The 20,162-nt window shown below is 42.2% G+C and overlaps 2 protein-coding genes and 1 long non-coding RNA gene across 6 annotated transcripts in view; 1 reads left to right on the top strand and 2 right to left on the bottom strand.

Moving 5' to 3' along the window:
* Positions 1-7,822, bottom strand: part of LOC117935337 — a 38,310-nt gene extending 30,488 nt beyond the window's left edge. The window contains exons 1-2 of the long non-coding RNA XR_004654729.1: positions 7,811-7,822; positions 6,704-6,708 (exon numbers count right to left, since the gene is read on the bottom strand). This is a non-coding gene — a long non-coding RNA (uncharacterized LOC117935337). The remainder of the gene's footprint in view (positions 1-6,703; positions 6,709-7,810) is intronic.
* The window catches only part of daam2 (dishevelled associated activator of morphogenesis 2), a 102,908-nt gene extending 83,775 nt beyond the window's left edge, over positions 1-19,133 (top strand). For all 3 annotated transcript variants that reach the window (XM_034857404.1, XM_034857405.1, XM_034857403.1), the window contains exons 16-26: positions 310-339; positions 2,741-2,847; positions 4,688-4,772; positions 5,033-5,139; positions 6,243-6,331; positions 8,195-8,363; positions 9,050-9,157; positions 9,634-9,694; positions 10,613-10,744; positions 15,869-16,039; positions 16,567-19,133. In XM_034857404.1, coding sequence (XP_034713295.1) covers positions 310-339; positions 2,741-2,847; positions 4,688-4,772; positions 5,033-5,139; positions 6,243-6,331; positions 8,195-8,363; positions 9,050-9,157; positions 9,634-9,694; positions 10,613-10,744; positions 15,869-16,039; positions 16,567-16,779 — 1,272 coding nt within the window. In that variant the 3' untranslated portion in view covers positions 16,780-19,133. The remainder of the gene's footprint in view (positions 1-309; positions 340-2,740; positions 2,848-4,687; positions 4,773-5,032; positions 5,140-6,242; positions 6,332-8,194; positions 8,364-9,049; positions 9,158-9,633; positions 9,695-10,612; positions 10,745-15,868; positions 16,040-16,566) is intronic.
* mocs1 (molybdenum cofactor synthesis 1) overlaps positions 16,106-20,162 on the bottom strand; it is an 18,650-nt gene continuing 14,593 nt past the window's right edge. For both annotated transcript variants that reach the window (XM_034857443.1, XM_034857442.1), the window contains exon 12: positions 16,106-16,117. The gene's annotated coding sequence lies outside the window, so the exon portion shown is untranslated. The remainder of the gene's footprint in view (positions 16,118-20,162) is intronic.

The raw sequence follows: 20,162 nt of genomic DNA, 5'->3' as shown, positions 1-20,162 counted from the left end.
ATTATAACAATCGTGACCTCCTTTTAAGTATACAGAAACCAAAATAGAGCATAGTTTAAAGCTTTTTTGTTTACGTATCCAGAGATTTTTCAGACGCTCAATATGGATTTCATGAGCCCCTGATGACTTGGACAGCAGATTATTATTGTTTTTTTTTTAAAGAACACTCCCCAGCTTCAGCTTGTAGTGTGCATAGTTCTTTGCTGTAGTTCTTTGCTCTAGTCACTACTTTCTTTCAGCTCGAAATGCTAATCTGTGCATGTGTTTTCAATTTTTTTTTGTGACTCTCTGCAACGACTGCCTGGGCAGGACCTGCTCACTAACCAATCCTTCAAACAGGTGAGTTACAAGCCTTCCAGCATCTTTATCTCATGGTTACCTTCAATCACGGCTATCACCTTCTCTGCCATGCAGCAGGCTGCCATAGAGGCCAGTTACTTGTATGAGGAATCTGTTATTGTGTGACTTCTCTCTGGTTATAGGATGTGTACACAAAGTGCTGAAAATTCTTGGGATCATGTTAAAGCTGATTTTATCAATACATTTGTATTAACAATAGGCCAAATGACTGGGTTCATTCTCTCTCCTAATGTCACTCTGAAACCACCTGCCCAACACCAAGTCGCAGTCACAATGTCAGTGACTAGCTGGTGAGCATAGTGGAGCATTTAGCAGCTAAAGAGCCAGATATTTTACTCAGAAGATGGTGGAGGCCAAACCCAGAGCTCAAAGGAGAGTACACACAGGACTCAATAAGGGCTGTACTCTCCCAGTCAAATAGTCGATTTATTGGTCAATACGTTCTGGCTCTACCAAAATTCTGATTGGTCGATTTTTTTGCCATGTTAATTTCATCAGGTGGAAGCATAGACCGTTCGGTCTATGGGTGGAAAGCACTTATTGCTAATGGGGGTGTTTTCAGAGCACCCCTGTTTCACAGGTAACAGTCTGTCTGCAGAACACCCCCATTGTTTTCACAGTCCCACTAGGGACAGATTGAAGAAAGAACTAGAAAGTTTTGTTTTATTGGTTAGCAGAATATTTATTTAATTGTGAGTCTTTAATTTACAGTTAGTCCTCCTCCTACCATGTCCAAGACATCGGCAGTGTGGCATCATTTTACAAAAATAGATAACGGGAAAAAGTTGAATGCAAAGTTTGCAAGCAACAGTTTGCAAATCGCAGCTCGACTATAAACATGGCATATCACTTAAAAACGATAAGCTAACTTGTCTGCGTTAGGTTGCCAAGATTTTCTTTGGTTGAGTACAGCCCTAGACTCAATTTGTCTTATAATATAATAATAATATTATAGATAATACTGTATGTCACTGTTGAATATACAGACTGTTGTGCTGACCTCAAGTGGTAAAAATATCAATGACTGTAGGTTTAAAGATAAATATATATGTGTATGTATTTCCACTACTGAATGAAATCGGCTGTATTGCAAATGTAAGAAGGTGCATTCAGTACGTGGTTGGCTGTAGACTTGTTGGAGGGTCAAAAAACAAAATGCAGCATTAATCCTTATCATCTTTGCCATATTTTCCATTTTAATCTCCATTTTTCTCTTAATTTTTTATGTGTGTTACCAATTATTACCATCATTTTCTGTTATTGCCTTAATTATCATAATTCATTATCAGGAACTTGGCCTGCACTGAAATGCAGCCACTAGCATGTTAAACCTCAACAACAATGTTGCCTTGCACAAGAGGAAAGGAAACCAGTAGACCCCATTTTGATCACGCCATTTAATAACTGCTATAAAAGATGAAGGGGCTAGTCCCCAGTTACACGGGTTGAGTGCAATGCTATACACAAATTGGTAAAAATGTCCTTTAGCTCGTGGAGAGAGAGGGCTTTAGGAGTTGTCCCCCTAACCCAGTGCCAACCTCAGTCTGTTGCCAGGCACCATGGTTCAACGGCGGCATGGAAAACTGACACTTTCTTTAAAAGCCGCGTCTGTTTTACATACGTCATAGTCAGCAACCTCAAAAGGCTGTTTTCTGACAAGCAGGAAACCGGTTTGGACCATAAATAGAATGTGTTTAACATGCAGCCCCTACCGGTTTTCTCAGACATGTTCTGTTTCTCCTAGTGGAATTTTAAATACTACATTTATGTGAAGCTTACAGAAATATGTAACTAGCCCTAACTAAGTTATAAACTGTGTTTCTTGTTCCTCTGAGAGGTTTAGCACTGCCTGCATTGTATATGCAGCGGTGTCTCACCATATGAAATCTCCAGTAGCATGACCTGCTTTCTAATTTTTGGTTGTTATTTATGTCTTCTTTTTTTCTTCTTTGCCTTTGAATATTTTTTCATACACAATTCAGTCTAGAGTTTATAATTTTTAACGAGATGTGTATTATGGCCTCTGAGAACTGATGCAGTCACAGTCAGTGACTGCAAAAGCAGGTCACGGAACCTGACCTGGAGCCATCTGAAGTACTTGGCTAGAGTTAAATTTATTCTTTTATTCTGTGCTTGATATTGGCAGTGATCAACCTGCAGTTTTTTCCCTTACTTTTCTTTAATGTCTTCACCAAATTAATGCATTGTTAAATGCTTAGAAGGGGTCATGTCCTCTCTCAACAAGATAAAGATGTCAAACAGATGTGAGAAGGAGGAGGGGGCCTTCATTGGGCAGGCTTTGCATATCGTAGGAGCACTCTTCTAAATGGAACACTGCTGCAAAGGTAATCTGGATGTTTTTTCTTTTATCCTTCTGCAGAAAGAGACAGGCTCTATGGATGACCTATACGTCAGCACGCGGAAGGTTAAAGAGCTGTCTGTCATCGACGGTAGACGTGCACAGAATTGTATCATCCTTCTTTCAAAGTAAGGGTCCCAGCCAGAAATATTAGTCAAGTAGTCTTTATTCATATAACACATTTGAAACACCACCGTTGACCCAGAGTGCTGTGTGATTACCCCAGATAAACAACATAACGGAGATACAAACGTATATGAAACGACTGTTAATGTGCAGTATAACCAACAATAATTTAATAATATTAAGATAATGGAACTATGAATAGAAATAGTAGTTGTCGTAGTTCATGGCGTAGCAGAGCACTGTAGGGCGTTACAGGGTGTAGCAGAGCGTAGCAGGGCACTGTAGAGCGTAGCAGGGCGTGGACCAGGGCAGCGGCAACATAAGCAGATATGGAGCATAGAAATCTGCTTCTCTATGTTTAGTTCTGACTCAGCAGAGAGGTCTGGGTGGTTCATAATGTTTAGAGAAGATCGGAAATGTATTTTGTAACTAAACTGTCTAGTGCTTTAGAAGCCAACAGAAGTATTTTGAAATCAATTCTTTGAGGGACAGGAAGCCAGTGTAAAGATTTCAGAACTCGATTGATATGATCCACTTTCTGCATCTTAGTGATAAGCCAGAGTCAGGAAAATAAAGGAAATAGGAAGTTAGGGGACAATGAATCAATTCAACAAGATTAAAAAGCAGTATAGGGAATAAAAAAAAAAAAGTGAAGACTTGACTGAAGTCATGCATCCTCAAACTACATATTCATTATGCTACATTGTACAATTAGTAAACACCTCGTTATTATCTGTTAACTTGATTATAATTCGGAAGAGAGCTATGCCCCTTTTGTGAAAGAAGTGACACTACAGACTTGAGGTCAGGGGTGAAAGCTGTAAGTCAGGGTGAAGCTGCTTGAGGCAGGTGCTTCTTCTGTCTGGTACAGGAAATGCGTTTTTAATGGCCACACACGGACATCCGTCAGTGTAATTGAATTGTAAGAGCAAACAGTCATATGACAGAGAGAAAGCATTGTCCAGGGTGTATCTCTGGAGTAGTGTTTAGATTGCAAAAAAGGTTTGGGTCAGTTTTTAAACCTTCAAATACTATCAGTCTACACATTAAGTGATGTGAAATAAGTTAAGTAAAACACATAAAATGAGCCGACTTACGAGGGGCTTTGAGTCTTACTATTTTAAACTGGAATCAATTGTTATCATTTAAAATCACTCAACAATATGGTTGCCATCTGTGTGTCTTCCAACAGCAGTGATCCAAAGCCCTTAAGAGAATTTGAATCCTAGCTCTCCCTTTACAGATCAATAAAGAGGCCTTGCTTTGTCTGACCAATTTGACGCATGGTTCCTGAAATCAGTCTAGTGTCAATAGCAAATGGCCAGAGGGTACACACTAGACCCAAATGGGGTCAGCAGTTGTTCAATAAGGCTTTTGATGCACAGGCTAACAATGTTGTTATTGATTACAACCCAGCACACTTAACACTGCTCGGATGTACTGAAAACAGCTGGCAGTGCTCCCGGGGATGACTCTGGTCCAGACTAATATTCTATTTAGGGAGTGGCAGTAGCTCACTCCATAGGGAGTTGGGTTGGGAAACGGAGGGTCGCTGATTGAAGTCCTCGTACGGACCAAAGAATGGAGTATGGACTGGTATCTGACAGCTCATGACGCCTGTCCAGCAGTCGCAGCCCTGTGACTCTGACATCTCTCCACTAGTCTGTTTATAAGACACGTGCGTGTATTTCAGGCCTGTGTTCAATAAAGAGTAGGAATTATCAGTATTATTCAGGGTGTTAGTATTAGTCCACTGCAGGTTTCTCTGTTGTGTTTTTATAATATTACATTTACAGAATGTAATTTAAAAAACTTTCAATAAACATTTGTCTTCCTTTGCAGGTTAAAAATGAGCAATGATGAGATCAAGAGGGCGATCCTTGAGATGGATGAAAGGGAAGAGCTAGCCAAAGACATGCTGGAGCAGGTGAGGTTGATTAATGATCATGTATACATATATATGTGTAATGTAAGACAGCAGTGCAGTAGCAGAGTTCATTACTCTGCTACTATGACTGTTGGACAGTTAGAAACAATGTGTCTGGCACAGTGATTAAGGTAATCAACATTAAAAGAAAGCTAATCGCACATTTTCCTGGAAAGCGTTGGGTACTTTGCATTTCAGTTGGCTCCACAGAAAACAGCGGTAGCATTTGGATTAACGTTGTCCGCACATATTTTTTGCAGCTGCTGAAGTTTGTCCCAGAGAAAAGTGACATAGATCTCTTGGAGGAGCACAAACATGAGCTGGAGCGCATGGCGCGGGCTGACCGCTTCCTCTTTGAAATGAGCAGGTACACAGGACTACATTTCCCATACAAAAACAGTTGTGTGTTAGGTATCTAATTTCAGTTGTCAATACATTTTTCAATACAGCCAAACCATCTGCGGCAAATTGCAGGGCTGTTTAACGTTGATTTAGTGCAATTAGTAAAAGGAACACTTTATATCAAGGTACACATGAATATCAGTTACACAAAAGATGAATATAATGTTTATAAAACAGATTGCCAGCATTTGAATTGGAAGATTTTCAAAGTTTTTTGGGGGGCTTTTCCCTTTTATTATAGTGGATAGACATGAAAGGGGAGAGAAATGTGGGAAGACATGCAGCAAAGGGCCGCAGATCGGATTCGAACCCGGGCTGCTGCAGGACTTAGCCAACATTAGGCAAATGCTCTTACTGGGTGAGCTAGAGGCCACCCCATTTCCAAAGTTAACAACATGCAGATTTTGTAGAGAATCAAGACATCAGCAAGTCAACCACAAACGGATCCTAAAATATTGCGAAGCACGGTGTCTGTTGAAAAAGAATGAGCTTTTGAAGCAGCATTGGGAGGCTGGGATCCCAAAAAAAGACTTTAGGGTGATTCATCATTAGCTGTGAAAAGAAGTCATGGCTGCTCTTGGAGGACTCCCATCACACCAGAGAGCAGATACGTTTTAAATCAGTACCTTTCTTTTCTACATTCCATCCTTTCTCTGAAGCTGCACTATTTGTTCAAAATAATTAAACCGTTTCTTTTCCTTCAGTGAAAGGTAATCCTGTCCATTTTCGTTCCTTTTGACCACGTCTCCTTTGGTTGAAGGAATATATTCGAAATTTAGTTATTTTTCTTCTTTTATATGCCATTTATTATTCCTGGTCCTTTGACATTTCCACTCCCTCCCTTAGTGAACTTTTGGACAAGTTCAACATACCCAATTGTCAACTCTCCAACTTGATGGGAGCTTATTAGATGATAAAAGTCCTGTGAAAACTGAGAGGGGAGTTTTACGACTGGGTGACTTCTAGCTTTGAACTTACACTTCCCTGGACACAAATGCAACTCACCCTTTCCTTTTGTTTTTTTTATTCCTTTTTCTTCTCCTTTAACCTCTTTCTTCCCTTCATCAGAATTGACCACTATCAGCAGAGACTGCAGGCTCTGTTCTTTAAAAAGAAGTTTGCAGAGCGCCTCGCTGAAACAAAGCCTAAGGTTGAAGGTAAGGACAAACACCTTTGAGACTACTATAAGGCAGAGAGCTTAACTCTCAATGATTAGACACTTACGGCATAAGGCTGGTAATTTTCTATCGTTTTTTTCTTTGTCAACAAATAAATTGATCGTAAGAACAAATATTTTCCGCCAAATAATGTCTTATTCCTCTGTGCAAGAGAGCTGCATTGTTGAGTCACATTGTTGCACTGTGTGATAAACACACACACACACACACACACACACACACACACACACACACACACACAATCAAAGGATGCCTCTTGGGCGACTCCCTAGGGAGGTGTTCCAGGCACGTCCAGCTGGAAGGAGGCCTCGGGGAAGACCTAGGACTAGGTGGAGGGATTATCTCTCCGACCTGGCCTGGGAACGCCTCGGGATGCCCCAGTTGGAGCTTGTTCATGTGGCTCGGGAAAGGGAAGTTTGGGGTCCCTTACTGGAGCTGCTGCCCCCGCGACCCGTTACCGGATAAGCGGTCAAAGATGGATGGATGGATGGACACACACACACATACACATATACAGTTCCACTGCAGGCGTAATGCAACAGTTGCTTTCTTTATCCTTTTGAAAGGCTGAACCATTAATAGACATTGGTCTCTTTCTCGAATCACAACTGTCCTAAAGTAATTGTGAAAAGTGTGTGCGTGTTGAGAGCGGGTGGCCAACTGTTTATTGGCCCACTGTAGTTTTTCCCTTCAAGGCAGCTTCCAGGTTACCAAGGAGGCTGTTTTGGAAAGCTGGCCCGTGTTGAGAGGGGAGAGCCTCCCTCGTTAACACAGCAGCTCACTTCAAAGACTCTGGGAATAGGCTCCCAATGAGATCCGTAGACTTCTGTGTGTACACGTTTGTGCACATGGGTGTGTCACGACTGAGCTGCCTAGTATTTATTAGAGCCAGAGTTCTTCAAAAAGGCATTTCTCCGCTGGCCTAAATGCCCTTTTCCAGCTCTGATGAGCACATCACATTATTTGGGCTGGCAGTGCTTTAGCCCTGTGTGTGCTAGAGCTTGTTTGCCAGACAGTCAATTCATTTGAGTCAAATAAAAATATATCTTTACAGATACTTTACTGGAAAGAAAGTGAGTTCAATCATTGATATAAGCCTCCACAATCTTTGTTGTCGGATCCAAATGTTCCAAGACCGTACTGTTCATTGATGCCCATAATAGAGTTTTTTTTTATTATTATTATTCGTGTTACTTTGTCATTATACTCTAGATGAGCCTATATTTCCCTGGACCACCCAGCATGTTCAATAGAAGCATTCCATAAGACAGTGCAGTGAGCCCGCCAAGCTTTTCTGCAAACAGGAGAACACTGTCAGCAGAGCCAGAAGAATGGTTCCCATGCTGTTTCACTGCTGAAAGAACTGTAACAATAACAATATGGATTTTGTTAATGATTTTCACATTCACACTGAGGTTTCTTCTGTGGAGAGAGGGAACCACCTGTACTCGGCCAGACCAGTCTGTTCTCAGGGGTAAAGAAACGGACAGCGTGGGGTTGTGTTTGGAATATTCCCTTCCCCCTGCTGTTTTATGGATGGATGGGGACTTGATGGGTTTCCCCTCTGCGCTGCCTAGAATTGCGGGGAATATTGATCAATCATCATGATGGAGGTTAAACATAACGGAAAGGATGAGAAACTCTGGGCCACGTATAGCGGAGACTCTAGTTTGCATGGGTGTGCATGGGGGTTGACTAGAGGAACAGAACGCAAATGAATGGAGAAAGGCCAGTTCATTATATAATGTGAAAGGTTAAGTGGTGCACTAAGCAAAGTCCACACATGTCAATCACCAACTGTATGATCTCTCCAGCTGCTTCTCTCTCCCTGTTTTCTTCCAGCCATCCTGAATGCATCCAAGGAGGTGGTCCGGAGCAAGAGGCTGACTCAGATCCTGGAGGTGGTGCTGGCTTTCGGCAACTTCATGAACAAGGGCCAGAGAGGCAACGCATACGGCTTCAAGATCTCCAGCCTCAACAAGATCGCTGACACCAAGTCCAGCATAGACAGGTGTGCCTCTCACTCAGTTTTTCCTGACTAAAATATAAATGTGCTTCTTAGATCTTCATATCTTGCCTCATACTTTAAATTCAGGATTCAGTTTCAAAGTCAATGCAGCCTAATTTCCCATGAGTTAAAATTGTCAAAATGTAAACAACTTAGACTTAAGTGAACCACTGCTACTCCATTGCAATTTTACATTTCCTGTTTGGATCACCCAAAGCATAGTTTCACATTGCCAGACCTATCGATCTGGCTAAACGAGTTAACATTCTGGTATAGGGGGGAAAAAAACACTATGGCTTGTTTTTTTGTTTTGTTTTTTTAAACCAATTACAATCATTCTATACAGTGCTAGGCCCGGGATGCAAATTAGATGGCTCAAATAGAAGAGGAGGCCTGACATCTAGCACAAATGCAAAATGCTTGATGTGTTGTACAATTATGTATAGCACCTCTAACATGCCAGACTGTGGAATACCTAACTTTGTCTGACAATAACCACACATGGCATTCCTGCTAAAGATGTGTAGTGACTGTGTCCTAAGCCTGCAAATAAAGTAACAATAAAGTGTTAAGACTAAGCAAATCCAGCCTAGGATTTTAAAATTATCTTTTAATAAGCAATTCTATAAAATATAAGTGTTTCCTAAATTTGTTAAAAACCTTTTTGTCTTCACTTGTGATTTGAACAGAAACATCACCATGTTGCACTACCTGATCATGATTGTCGAGAAGAACTACAGTGACACACTGCACATCCAGGAAGACCTCAGCAGTGTACCAGAGGCTGCCAAAGTCAAGTAAGTCCAGTTTACTGTGGAGACATTTCCACCATGTGGTAGCTATGCATCTTTATTACAGCAGAGAGGAGCTCAGGCCTAAGTGCATGCGGTTACAGTGAATACTCAATCAAAACACTAGACTAAACATACTATACTATATACTGCAGCATAGGGCTGTGCAATTAATCTCAATTGTAATTGCGATTATAATTTCAGCTCCTAATAATCACAAAAACAGAATAAAGGGGGGGGGGGGGAATTATTTTTCACATTGTGAGTTTTGCAAGTAAGGTCTGATGCTGAAAAAAAAAATTCAAATGGGTAAAATATTTAGGGTAATTTCACAGTTCTGGCACAGTTCTTTATTTCAGGTTTTGGAGTCTTTTTGAATAAAAAATAAAATTAGGACACAAATTGTACCTAAACAATTATAGGGAAGAGCAGGACAAGACAATAATTGTCTTTTGTTTTTGTTTTTTTCTGTCTTTCACTAGTTTGTCGGAGTTAGAAAAAGAGGTGCACAATATCAAAAGTGGACTGAAGGCTCTAGAGGCGGTGAGTTGTTGTGCGTTTGTGTCGCTTTCCCTCCCATTGGTTCTTCTCCTGTCTGTAATTATGTTTTGGAGCAGGGCAGAGATGGACAGCAGGGCGAGGTGCTTAAATGTTGGTAATGTTCCACACTGACATGGAACAGCAAATTTTACATCAGCAGGCACACACAGAACCCAAGCCTTATATGAACACATGTGTACATGCACTTATTACTCCGATTCTCCACCGGGGCCATCTGTGCTGCGTTCCGGTTTTGTTCCATCCTTCGCCATGCGCCATACCACACCAGGAGCGTCTCAGAAGCTGAGTGTCTTGCCTGCTCCACTCACAGATTAAATTGTCTCTGCAAGTCATTTACAGAACAATCACATGTTTAATAAGCTAGTATCGACCTTCCACTCCAAACCCTTCTGTAATTTAACTCCATGCCTTCTCTTTTCTGTAAGGAATGATCTGTTAGGTGGTATTATGTTTTTACACCTCCAAGATGAATATCTTGTTATCCGTGGAGTTGTAAAGGAGACATAAACAATATTGGGGGGGGGGGTCTTTTGGTAAATTGGCTGGATAGTCTCGCTGTTTAACTTTTTGCCAGTCTGCCCTAACGGCCCGTCGCTCGCATGAAAGTAGCGGGGCTGGTGGAATATCAAGCATTAAGATGAATGGCAGCGATTGCTCACGGGGTCGCAGTGCCTCCGGAAAACAGCGCAGACGTTCTAACAGGGGTTACACTTCACAGAAATAGACTGCTTTAATATAAAATACGTTGTCTGTAACTGAGAAACCTTAAAATCCACCGCCACTGATCAGATGCTCTCCCCTTGACTTTAAAGAGAAGTCACTGATCACTTCCTCCTCCTTCTCGTACCTTAACCACTTTTAGTTATTAAACCATGTCTTGTCTGTTTTCTTCCCCTCCAGGAGCTGCAATACCAGCAGAGCAGGACAAGGGAACGTGGGGACAAATTTGTGGCTGTGATCGGTGACTTCATCACCGTGGCTGGCTTCAGCTTCTCTGAACTGGAAGACCAGCTGAGCGAGGCCAAGGACAAGGTAGCTAACCACTCAGTTGTACAGTAAACAATGTGTGTGTTTGTGACAGAGATCATAGTGTAAGTTCATATGTCTGCATGCATGGCTCTAACGCACCCTGTACTAGTAGTCCTCACTGTCTATCCTTCATGTTGGACAGACAGAAGAGACGGGAGGAAAAAAGAGATAAAATACTGAAGGGAGAAACCATAAAGCTCAGTGCATCCGTCTTAGTCCAGTTTGATGAGTCCAGCAGTGCCACGGAAACCCAGCATTGAAAGATTCCCCTGGATTCCCCTGACACCCTCATTTTGTTGTCTCTTTGAGTCAGTGTTTTGAATCCACACTCCCTATTTGTACAACTGGGACAAATGGCCTTTTAACCCCCTTGTGTCTTAATGTACCGTATGTTCAGAAGTATGTAAGCTGAAGCTGTTGGTAGCAATGTGGGAATCCCAAAACAAGACAATGTTGAAATTTATTGCAGGCCTTTGGCACTCTGTTGCACATGAAGCATCCTGATGCTGACACATGGAAAGCTTTTACATTAGCAGCCTGCAGTAAATAGTTACAGTTCCATTCTACTTTATTATAGGGTTCGTCTTTTACCAAAGTAGTTGACATAATGATGTTAAATATCCAAATTGCCTAAATTCTCCAAAGGATCACCAGATTTTGACGGGAGGCCCTGGGTTTTCATGTAGAGCCTCCCCTCTACTTAATTATTTGTTCAGGGAGGAGGTCGGTAAGAACAATTGGAGGGAAAAAGGGCTGTTGGGACGTCATGGGAAAAGAACGGGAGGAGCAGGGCATCGGTTACTGCTGTAAAACAAAAGAACCTGTGTTCACCGGCCCAGACTCTAAATACACTTTTCCTAGCGCTTGTGTGTGTTAGGAGGTGAGTCTGACGCAATAACTCAGTGCTTGTCAAGGCTCTCTAACACTCGTAAGATTTCCATTGTAATACAGTTATGGAAGTGTGGGTGTGCATGCTGTGTGTATCGGTCTTAAGGAAGTAGAGGAGAATAACTACACTAAACGGAGCAGGCGGTCCATTGAGGCTCATAAAGCTCCATGGCAACAAATGTATTTGCGTGTACTGAATGTTTGCGAGAGAGACACACACACACACACACACACACACACACACACTCCACAGACACTACTACAAACGTCACAAAGGATTACAGTTGTCCAAGCTCACGTGGGTTATTGGGGCAGAGGTTTCCCGAGGAGAGGAGGGATTTTTCTCTTATCCGGAGAGATTGGTTGGGTTTATCCTGAACGACACATCCACACACCCACACATCGACATGTTCACAGACAATACAAGATCCAGTCTCTGTTTCAAACCTAAAAAGTAGAGCAGGGAGTGCTTCAAGATATTCCATCGCTTCATGTGCTGTTGGAAATATATAAGAGGCAGAATGAATTGCATTAGTAAATGTGGTCAGGTTCAGGCAATATTGTAAATTCGGCTATTAAAAGATCTTTTTGTAGCAAGGTTGGAACAATAACACAGCTCCTACTGTATGTATCAATCTGTCTTCGTCACAGAGCTTTTGAAGTCTCACTTTGTTAACGAAACCAAACAATGTCTTTGAACATTTTAGCCCATTTTCTTTAAATTATTTTTACTGTTCTTCTTATTGCTGCCAACCATTTTCCAAAGGCTGAAGTATGTGTATGTCTTTTGCCATTTCATAAATGTTTCCCCATTGAAAGATTCAGTCCTTTTAAGTGCAGTACTAATAAGAATTCACCTGTAGACACTTGCAACCTACCTGAATAATCTAATCCGTCGAGGCACACATCATGGTTTTATTATGGTCCAAGGTTGTTCTTTTTTATCATTGCGGGATCACGCAAATGTAATTGCATACTGATTTGTAAAGTGCAGATGGATTTAATAACACACAGCCGTGATGTCATTTTGGGAGCAATAAAAGCAGGCCCAGAGATAATTCACTGTCACAAGCAAGTTTTTCTTTCAGCCAGATGCTAACATAAGCATGCTAACATGCTCACAACAATGTTTAGCAGGCCTAATGCTTACCATGTTCACCTTTTGCTGAGATTTATAGGTATTTGGTTGTAAACCAAAGTTTTGCACTAATTGAAATTCTGACCCGATGATGGCGCTGTAAGTAAGAGCCAAAAACATCACTAAGCTTGTAACTATTCATCCTGTGGAGGACCAGGCTGTCTGTACGATTGGGCTGTCGCTTTGGGCAATAGTTTGTGGAAGTATAAAGTTAATGTGATTAGTAGGAAATGGGGGAAGGGGGGGGCATGCATAAATGATGCTATAGTCTGTAGTTTGATTTTCACTCGGACAGAGCATCTGATTTTTAACTGTGACCCACAAATGGGGTTTGTTTCTCTATGCTATGGGCAATGAATGAATCAAAGCTACGTAACCCAGTTTAAAATGGTGGGGGTAGCCTCTATTCTCGCGTTCGCCCCATGTAGGCTAAGTCCTGCAGCGGCCCGGGTTCAAATCCAACCTGTGGCCATTTGCTGCGTGCCATCTCTCCCCCTTTCATCTCTATCCACGGTCACTAATGAAGGGAAAAGCCCCAAAAATAATCTTAAAAAATGGTGATTCTTTTATACAGGTGCACCGACCCAAAGCTCTGCAGAGACTGACTTCACTGCACGTTCATTGCACATTGGCAATGTTTTGGTCTTGTTTTAATTTCTACCTCAACACCCATTCCAAAACATATTTCCCACTTGTCTACTTTCATCCAACCTACCATCTCACAGTTTCTAATCCTACTGTTCTAATCCTACATCATCCTTTTTTCCCCTTCACTTAATAAGTTGGCACAGTACCACTGGCAGACTAGCAGGGTGGGGGTAGGGGTGTTGACTTCCTCTTTAATAATGTTTGTGGAGGGTGGGAGGAATCAGATACAATCAGAAGTAACAATGAGACCAATATTGATTATTAATTAATATTGATTGATCTGAGGACAGACCTGTCTTTCCAGACAAGCTCTTTGTGCTGGATAAAAACATGTCATTTTGTCTGTGAATAGGTTTCCCTTTGGTCCATTTTCAAAACACACAGCAGTCACAATACCTCAACAATTAGCGGGAGTTAAGCAGTGCTTAGGGAGAAGTTTCCAAGCAAAGCCAGCTCCATCATGTGTAAACCAGAGCCGGTCTGCAACAGCCTGTAAAGACACCTGTGTATTTCTAACAACTTCAAATGAATGTGTGTGTGTGTGTGTGTGTGTGTGTGTGTGTGTGTGTGTGTGTGCGTGCATGCGTGCTCGTTTAGCCCAGACCCAAGGGGACGATAGGAAACAGAGTTGACCAGACACATAATTACAGTAGGGAGAGGGATGATGGTGGGGGTTGCCATAGTGACCACCCCATAATGACAGGATGCATCCTCAGAAAAGAGCAATCCCCTCTTCCTTCATATCACAACACTAAAACCACATACAGTATACTCGCCTACTATGGAATGGAAAGATGTTTTCTGTCACCTTACTCTGATATACAATAAGAATAGAACAGAGTACAGCACAGTACACATTGCTGATTTGTTTTTTTGGGCTGCAGGGAGACGATCAGATGACAGTTGTTACACAGTTACAACCTTTCAATGTGCAAATGTGCCAAAGCAAAAGTAACGTAAGTTACTAAGTTCAGCCGTTAGCCACTCGTCTCGGTTAGCTACGTAGAATGCCGTGCAGTTTTTGACCAGCTCACTAGGAGACTGAAGGCAGAGGACATTTAGAAACCTGTATCTTACTTCAAACAGCAAGGATAGTTTTTTTTCCAAGTTTGTATGCGTGTGTAAGCACGAGAGACACAAAATAACACCCCAGATCACAGAAAAAAAAACCTGCATCCTCTTTTAGACATACTGAATGAAGTTGGGTTATGGCAAGTTAAAATACTGAATGTAAAATGATTATTTCCTGAAATCAATATCATCAGGATTAATAATTACTCTCTTTAAAAAAGGAAAAAAAGGATCTCTGTACTTCTTGCTAGAATAGTGTAGCCGCTAGAATCCAGATTTTTGGAGATACCAAATCCACTGGTTAAGATTCTGCCGAATCCGAAACCAAATTCAAATCCTACTGCCATCCTCAGTCCATTAACACAGTAAACACATTAGTGAAGTAAACAACGTCCTGTGCTGTATCTGACGTTGCTGCAGATTGGCTGCTGTCTGTAGATTCCTTCATGCACAACTGATATGCTTTTGGGTGTTTCATTTGTAAATGTATTAACAGCGGCGATGTTGTGTATAGTTTAGGGTCCTTGCCATCACGAGACAAATCAGCATTGCAACTTCAACATGTAGCTCAACTTGAATCACCTTCTTTTGACTGAAAGTACTGCCAAATATCACTCTTTCCGCTCACGAGTTCTATTTTCACCTTCTCACAGCCTACTGCATGGAACGCTCCACCTACGTAAACACCTTCCCGTAATTAACGGCGGCGTCATTACGTCAATCAGCTTAGGCTTCGGTTCGGTGGGAAAAAAATTGTAAGATTCGGCAGAAACTGAACCCTGTCGAAAAACCCAATGTTCAGCTGGAGCCAAATACTGGATTTGGTGCGTCCCTGGTAGATGCACATGTACGGAATTGTGGTACTGCCCTTGTGTCCTGCTGTTCTCTTTTAGCAAGACGCTGAGTTGATCTGGTTATTCAGTTTTCTGCCGCATACTGTAGTACAGAGCTGTGTGTGTAGGAATGTAGAGTAGGTTTGGCTGCAGGCATCGTCCTGGCACAGAGCACTGGACAGCTTGGACTGAACAGGCTGGACATAAGGTGGTATAATCATCTAGTCATTCTCTTAGTGTGTGTTTGTGTGTGTGTGTGTGTGTGTGTGTGTGTGTGTGTGTGTGTGTGCGTGTGCGTGTGCGTGTGTTCCTGCAGTTAGAAACATTAAGCAGGCAAATCAGCAGATGAATCAAAGTCATGCTTATGCAGCCTCACGTGTGCCTTTCACTACAAGAACATAGCAACGAGTACATGTAATAAAGCATTTTGTCTTGTTTTATTTATCCTCAGAGTTGTTCATGTTGATCTGCCAAGAGCTGTACACAGGACAGCTTCCAGTCACTCCCTATCCCAATGTGAAAATTAAATAAATGGTTATCTCTGCGCAGTTTACCAAATCTCTGAAGCACTTTGGGGAGGAAGAAGGGAGGATGCAGCCCGATGAGTTCTTCGGGATCTTCGACACCTTTTTACAGTCGTTCAACGAAGCACGGCAGGACCTGGATAACATGCAGAGGCGAAAAGATGAGGAGGAGAGGAGGGCACGAATGGAGGCCATGGTGAGACACATGTAGAGAATAAACCTCAGACAGCGTTGTTTTGAAAAAACACTCTAGCTACATGCTGCTTTTGGGATGCTTTTATATAGACCTTAGTGGTCCTCTTATACAATATCTCAAGTCTCTGTCCCAAAATGTAGCCTTGGTGCAGAATTACAGCCAATAGAGCCAATCCCACAATGAGCTTTGTGCCATTGCTGTTGCTTTAAAGGCTATGGGGGGGGGCAAGGGGGTTGGGGGGGGGTGTGGCCTTGACCAACTGCCATGCTTTGCTCGTTTGCAAGCCATGATGTGTGTGTCTCTCTCTCTCTCTCTCTCTCTCCCATGGGCGGGCCAAATTCTCTGGGTGGGTAAAACAGAGGAAGGGGAGGTGTCCTTTTCCCTTATGACATCATAAAGGGAAGATTCCACATTGGCCAAATCTGAGCAGAAAGTTTTCTTGCCATGGGACCTTTAAAATACTTGTAAAGTGCTACTCCTTCTTGTTTCTGTCTGTGTAACCCTAACTTCCGTCTCCTTTTTTCCAGCTCAAGGAGCAGAGGGAGCGGGAAAGGCGGGCCAAGAAGAGCGGGGCCTCAGACGAGGTCGGCGGGGAGTTTGACGACCTAGTGTCTGCGTTGCGTTCCGGTGAGGTCTTTGACAAAGACCTGAACAAATTCAAGCGCAACCGCAAGCGCTCTGTCAACCAGCTGGTGGAGGGTGGGGGACGCGAGCGAGCTGTCACAAAGGTAAACTACTAGTTTGGGAAAAAGGAAGGGAATAAAATTAAACAGTAGACACAGACATTCTGCCCTGGTGTAGATCTCTTAACACCTTTAGTTCAGGAACATTGGAGAGGATGCGAATAATGGCTGGACGGGACATGTAGCCACATGTGTGGACATCCACGCCGTTTTGAAGGATGCAGCACCCTCCTCTGATTGGTCTTGTAAAGCTATTCCCACCCGGTTTGTCCTGGGCGTTGTATGATCTCCTGAGATCTACGGATGGACGGACAGACCACTGTGACACATTATGCCATATATTTGGACCATATCCTCTTTAACACTGTGCTCAAGCTTCCAGCTCTCAATCACCCCGCTTTTTTTTTACACAGCTCTTTTTCCCCTCACAAACCTCTTCCCTCTTCCTCTGAAAGTTCCTTGGTGCTGGAGCTGTCCTATCTTTTTGCTCCCTGGCTCTAAAACACACAGGACTTTGGGATCAGCCAGTCACAGTGTACATAGACTCAAGGCCAAGAGAAAGGATTGGAAAACTGACAAAAGAAGGTGGGACAGGGGGAACTAAGCCATCATCTCCACAGTCATGGCTGCTTCCAGAAAAGAAACTTTTCAGACACAGAATGGATGGGTAGTCATGAACGTACTTTACTGGAAAGAGGGGTGTGTATACCACAAATCCCAGAGTGCTTTGTAGGCTTCTGAAAGATTGTTGAAAGATACACAATGGGGGGGTTATCGCTTCAACCCAACACACAGCATTCCCAGGGGGGACCTCTGTACATCCCAAACAGAAGCAGTTTTTAGAGGATATAACTCAAGGAAAACCAACTTGTCAGCTTGATCCACCTGACAAAATGAGAACTGTGCCACAGGGGTCGAGCCTCACCTCCACTCTTCACTGGTTTCAACATTGTTCTGGCATGAACCAGTGCCAAAGCAAAGAGAAAGCAAATGTAAATGTACTAATACGAAACCTACTGCAATTAGGCGTTATATATTTATATTTAGATGCAGACAAGCTTATTGCAAAGATGTAGAGTTTTTATTATGTTTTCATGGCATTTTTGGGGGTTTTGTACACGCAATGCATTATTTGTTGGTGTTGCAAGTTCACGTTGACGTTGGAAGTGAATTTCTATACATTGTTGCGCTTTGTGTCAAAGAGATAGTTTCTGGTCCTTTTCACACCTGTTGGTCTTGTTTGCACTGTAGCTTTTCTGGCCAACTTTACACTCCACAAGCCAAACAAAACTGTCCTCTGGAAAGAGTTCTCTCTGTGCTAAAATGATCTTTTATCTATAACGAAGTTAATGGAACAACATATATACGATTTCAAACCTGGAGTCTGCGATGGTCTGAATGTGTGGTCCGATCCATCGGCTGCAGCAAAAATAAAGACCATGTGTGAACTCGGCAGTACAGCAGCCAACAGGATGCTGTATAGCAGTTCTCATTGGGCCTTTAATGATCTCATCCATAGTGTCTGAAGGATCGGTTACACTGGTGCTAAAACATGTGGTCTCAAGACAGAGCCATCAGTCCAGTTAAAGCTTTCTCAAGGTAAACTATTGCTTGATTGCTCTGCTGACAAGATTCAGGCTCATCATACAGTATTTCTGTGTGCTTTTATTTGAGTTGGCGTTGTAATTTTTCTGTTATTGCAAAGTCAGCGTACAGCAAAGCACTTAAAGGGTGTAGGATTTAAAATAGAGTGGCTTGATGCAAATAAGTTGCGTAATGGTGGACGTTAAAAGGACACCAACCGCCTCAGAGAGCATCTGTCCTTCCAGCTTCTCTGAAACTTTTGCAATACAGCCCTGTTACTATGGGCAACCTGTTGCCAAACAAGAGTCAGACCTACATACTGAAGCCAACCAAGGCCAGTTTTCTTTAAGTTTTTGAAATATTCAAAGAGGTATATTTTTTGTTTATGTATGCATTTCTAAAACCTTAGCAGTAGACATGACAAAGGCTGCAATGTAAAGTATGGGCTCGCCTCAGTACAACATTAAGATGGTCTTTTTGAAGATGGACATCCAGTACAGTACGGGGCCGCTTGCTACTGGAGGTGTCCTCACAGAGAGGGCTGTAACCCTGGGGTGAGGGCTCGGTCCATTCTTAGGGAGAAGAGGCATCAAATGAAAGTGTGGAGCCATAAAAAAAAAAAAATCATATGAACGTACATCTTATTGGAAGCAGATAAAGGGCCACACACACGTATAGTCCATAGAAATATCCTGGTGTCATCCTGCTACTCATCCATTTTTGTTCGTAGGTAACCCATTTTAGTCATTTCATCTGCCTTGCATGGTTACTATAGTACACTATAGTGCCATATGTGAGCTGTCCAGTTGAAGTTTTCAGGCCAAATTAAAAAATGGACACATCCTGTGTTTAATCTTCTTCTGTTAGCATATTCATGCATGTTTTAGCTACATGTTTTGTCATGTATCCTTACTATGTGACGATTGGTTGAGTTAGACAGGCCAAAGGATTTGCACAGCAGCCCCTGGTTCAGTTTGTAAGGGATAAGAGTTAAGTGGTTGTCTTTGTGGTAACAATTACAGTTAAACACCTATTCCTTTCCCTAGTTCTCGTACTGAATTGGAGACATTTCCCCTCTGCACTTGACTCAATAAGCACTTAGACAGGGAATTTTTATTTTCTTTCTTTCTGGACAAACAGACTAATTACTTCACACACACTGCTATCTGTAATGACCACAGTGGTTGCGGGGCCATGGCAGTTTGTTCCTTCATTCTGCCAGCTTGTCTATTTAGTCTAAGTTTCACATCGAAGTGCCTCTGACCCTGTTCTCACACATTTACCATTCCTCTTATTGTGTTTTTAGTGCTTGTTGCTTTCCAAAAAATGTACAGTACAGCGTCTGCTAAGTGATGTAGTGGACAGTTGGAATTACACTAATTGGCGCCATCTTGTGACTTCTGATGGTGCACTTTAGTGTCCCAGATGACATCACTAGCAGTTAAAAGCAGCGCTACGAAGTGCTAACATGATGTGGCAAATTAACTCCCCAAAGTCTCCTAAAATGAGTGACATCAGCGTGATTGGCATGGGATAAGAGAAGTTTGATCTATCACCTGTACAGAGAAAAATCCTCTTTGCCTAAACCTTTAATTTCTCCATTATCGGTCACCTCACAGAGAAACCTCATCCCACCAGGGGTTTAGTCCTTCCAGAAGATTAACCGGTAAACCAAATAGACTCAGACTTTCAAACACTTTGAAATGTCAGGAAATGTTCTAATGACGTATGATTGCCTATTCTTTAACCAGCATTTAATCTATATTTGAGCTCTTTGATTTCCTAACCTCTGCTCCTTTGTCTTTCAAGTTAATCAGAGTTGGTATATCAGACTTTGGCAGACCCTTTAAACTCTT

Source organism: Etheostoma cragini, chromosome 20, assembly GCF_013103735.1.
Source record: "Etheostoma cragini isolate CJK2018 chromosome 20, CSU_Ecrag_1.0, whole genome shotgun sequence".
Taxonomy (NCBI): Eukaryota; Metazoa; Chordata; class Actinopteri; order Perciformes; family Percidae; genus Etheostoma; species Etheostoma cragini.
This window is presented reverse-complemented; position numbering and strand designations above follow the sequence as displayed.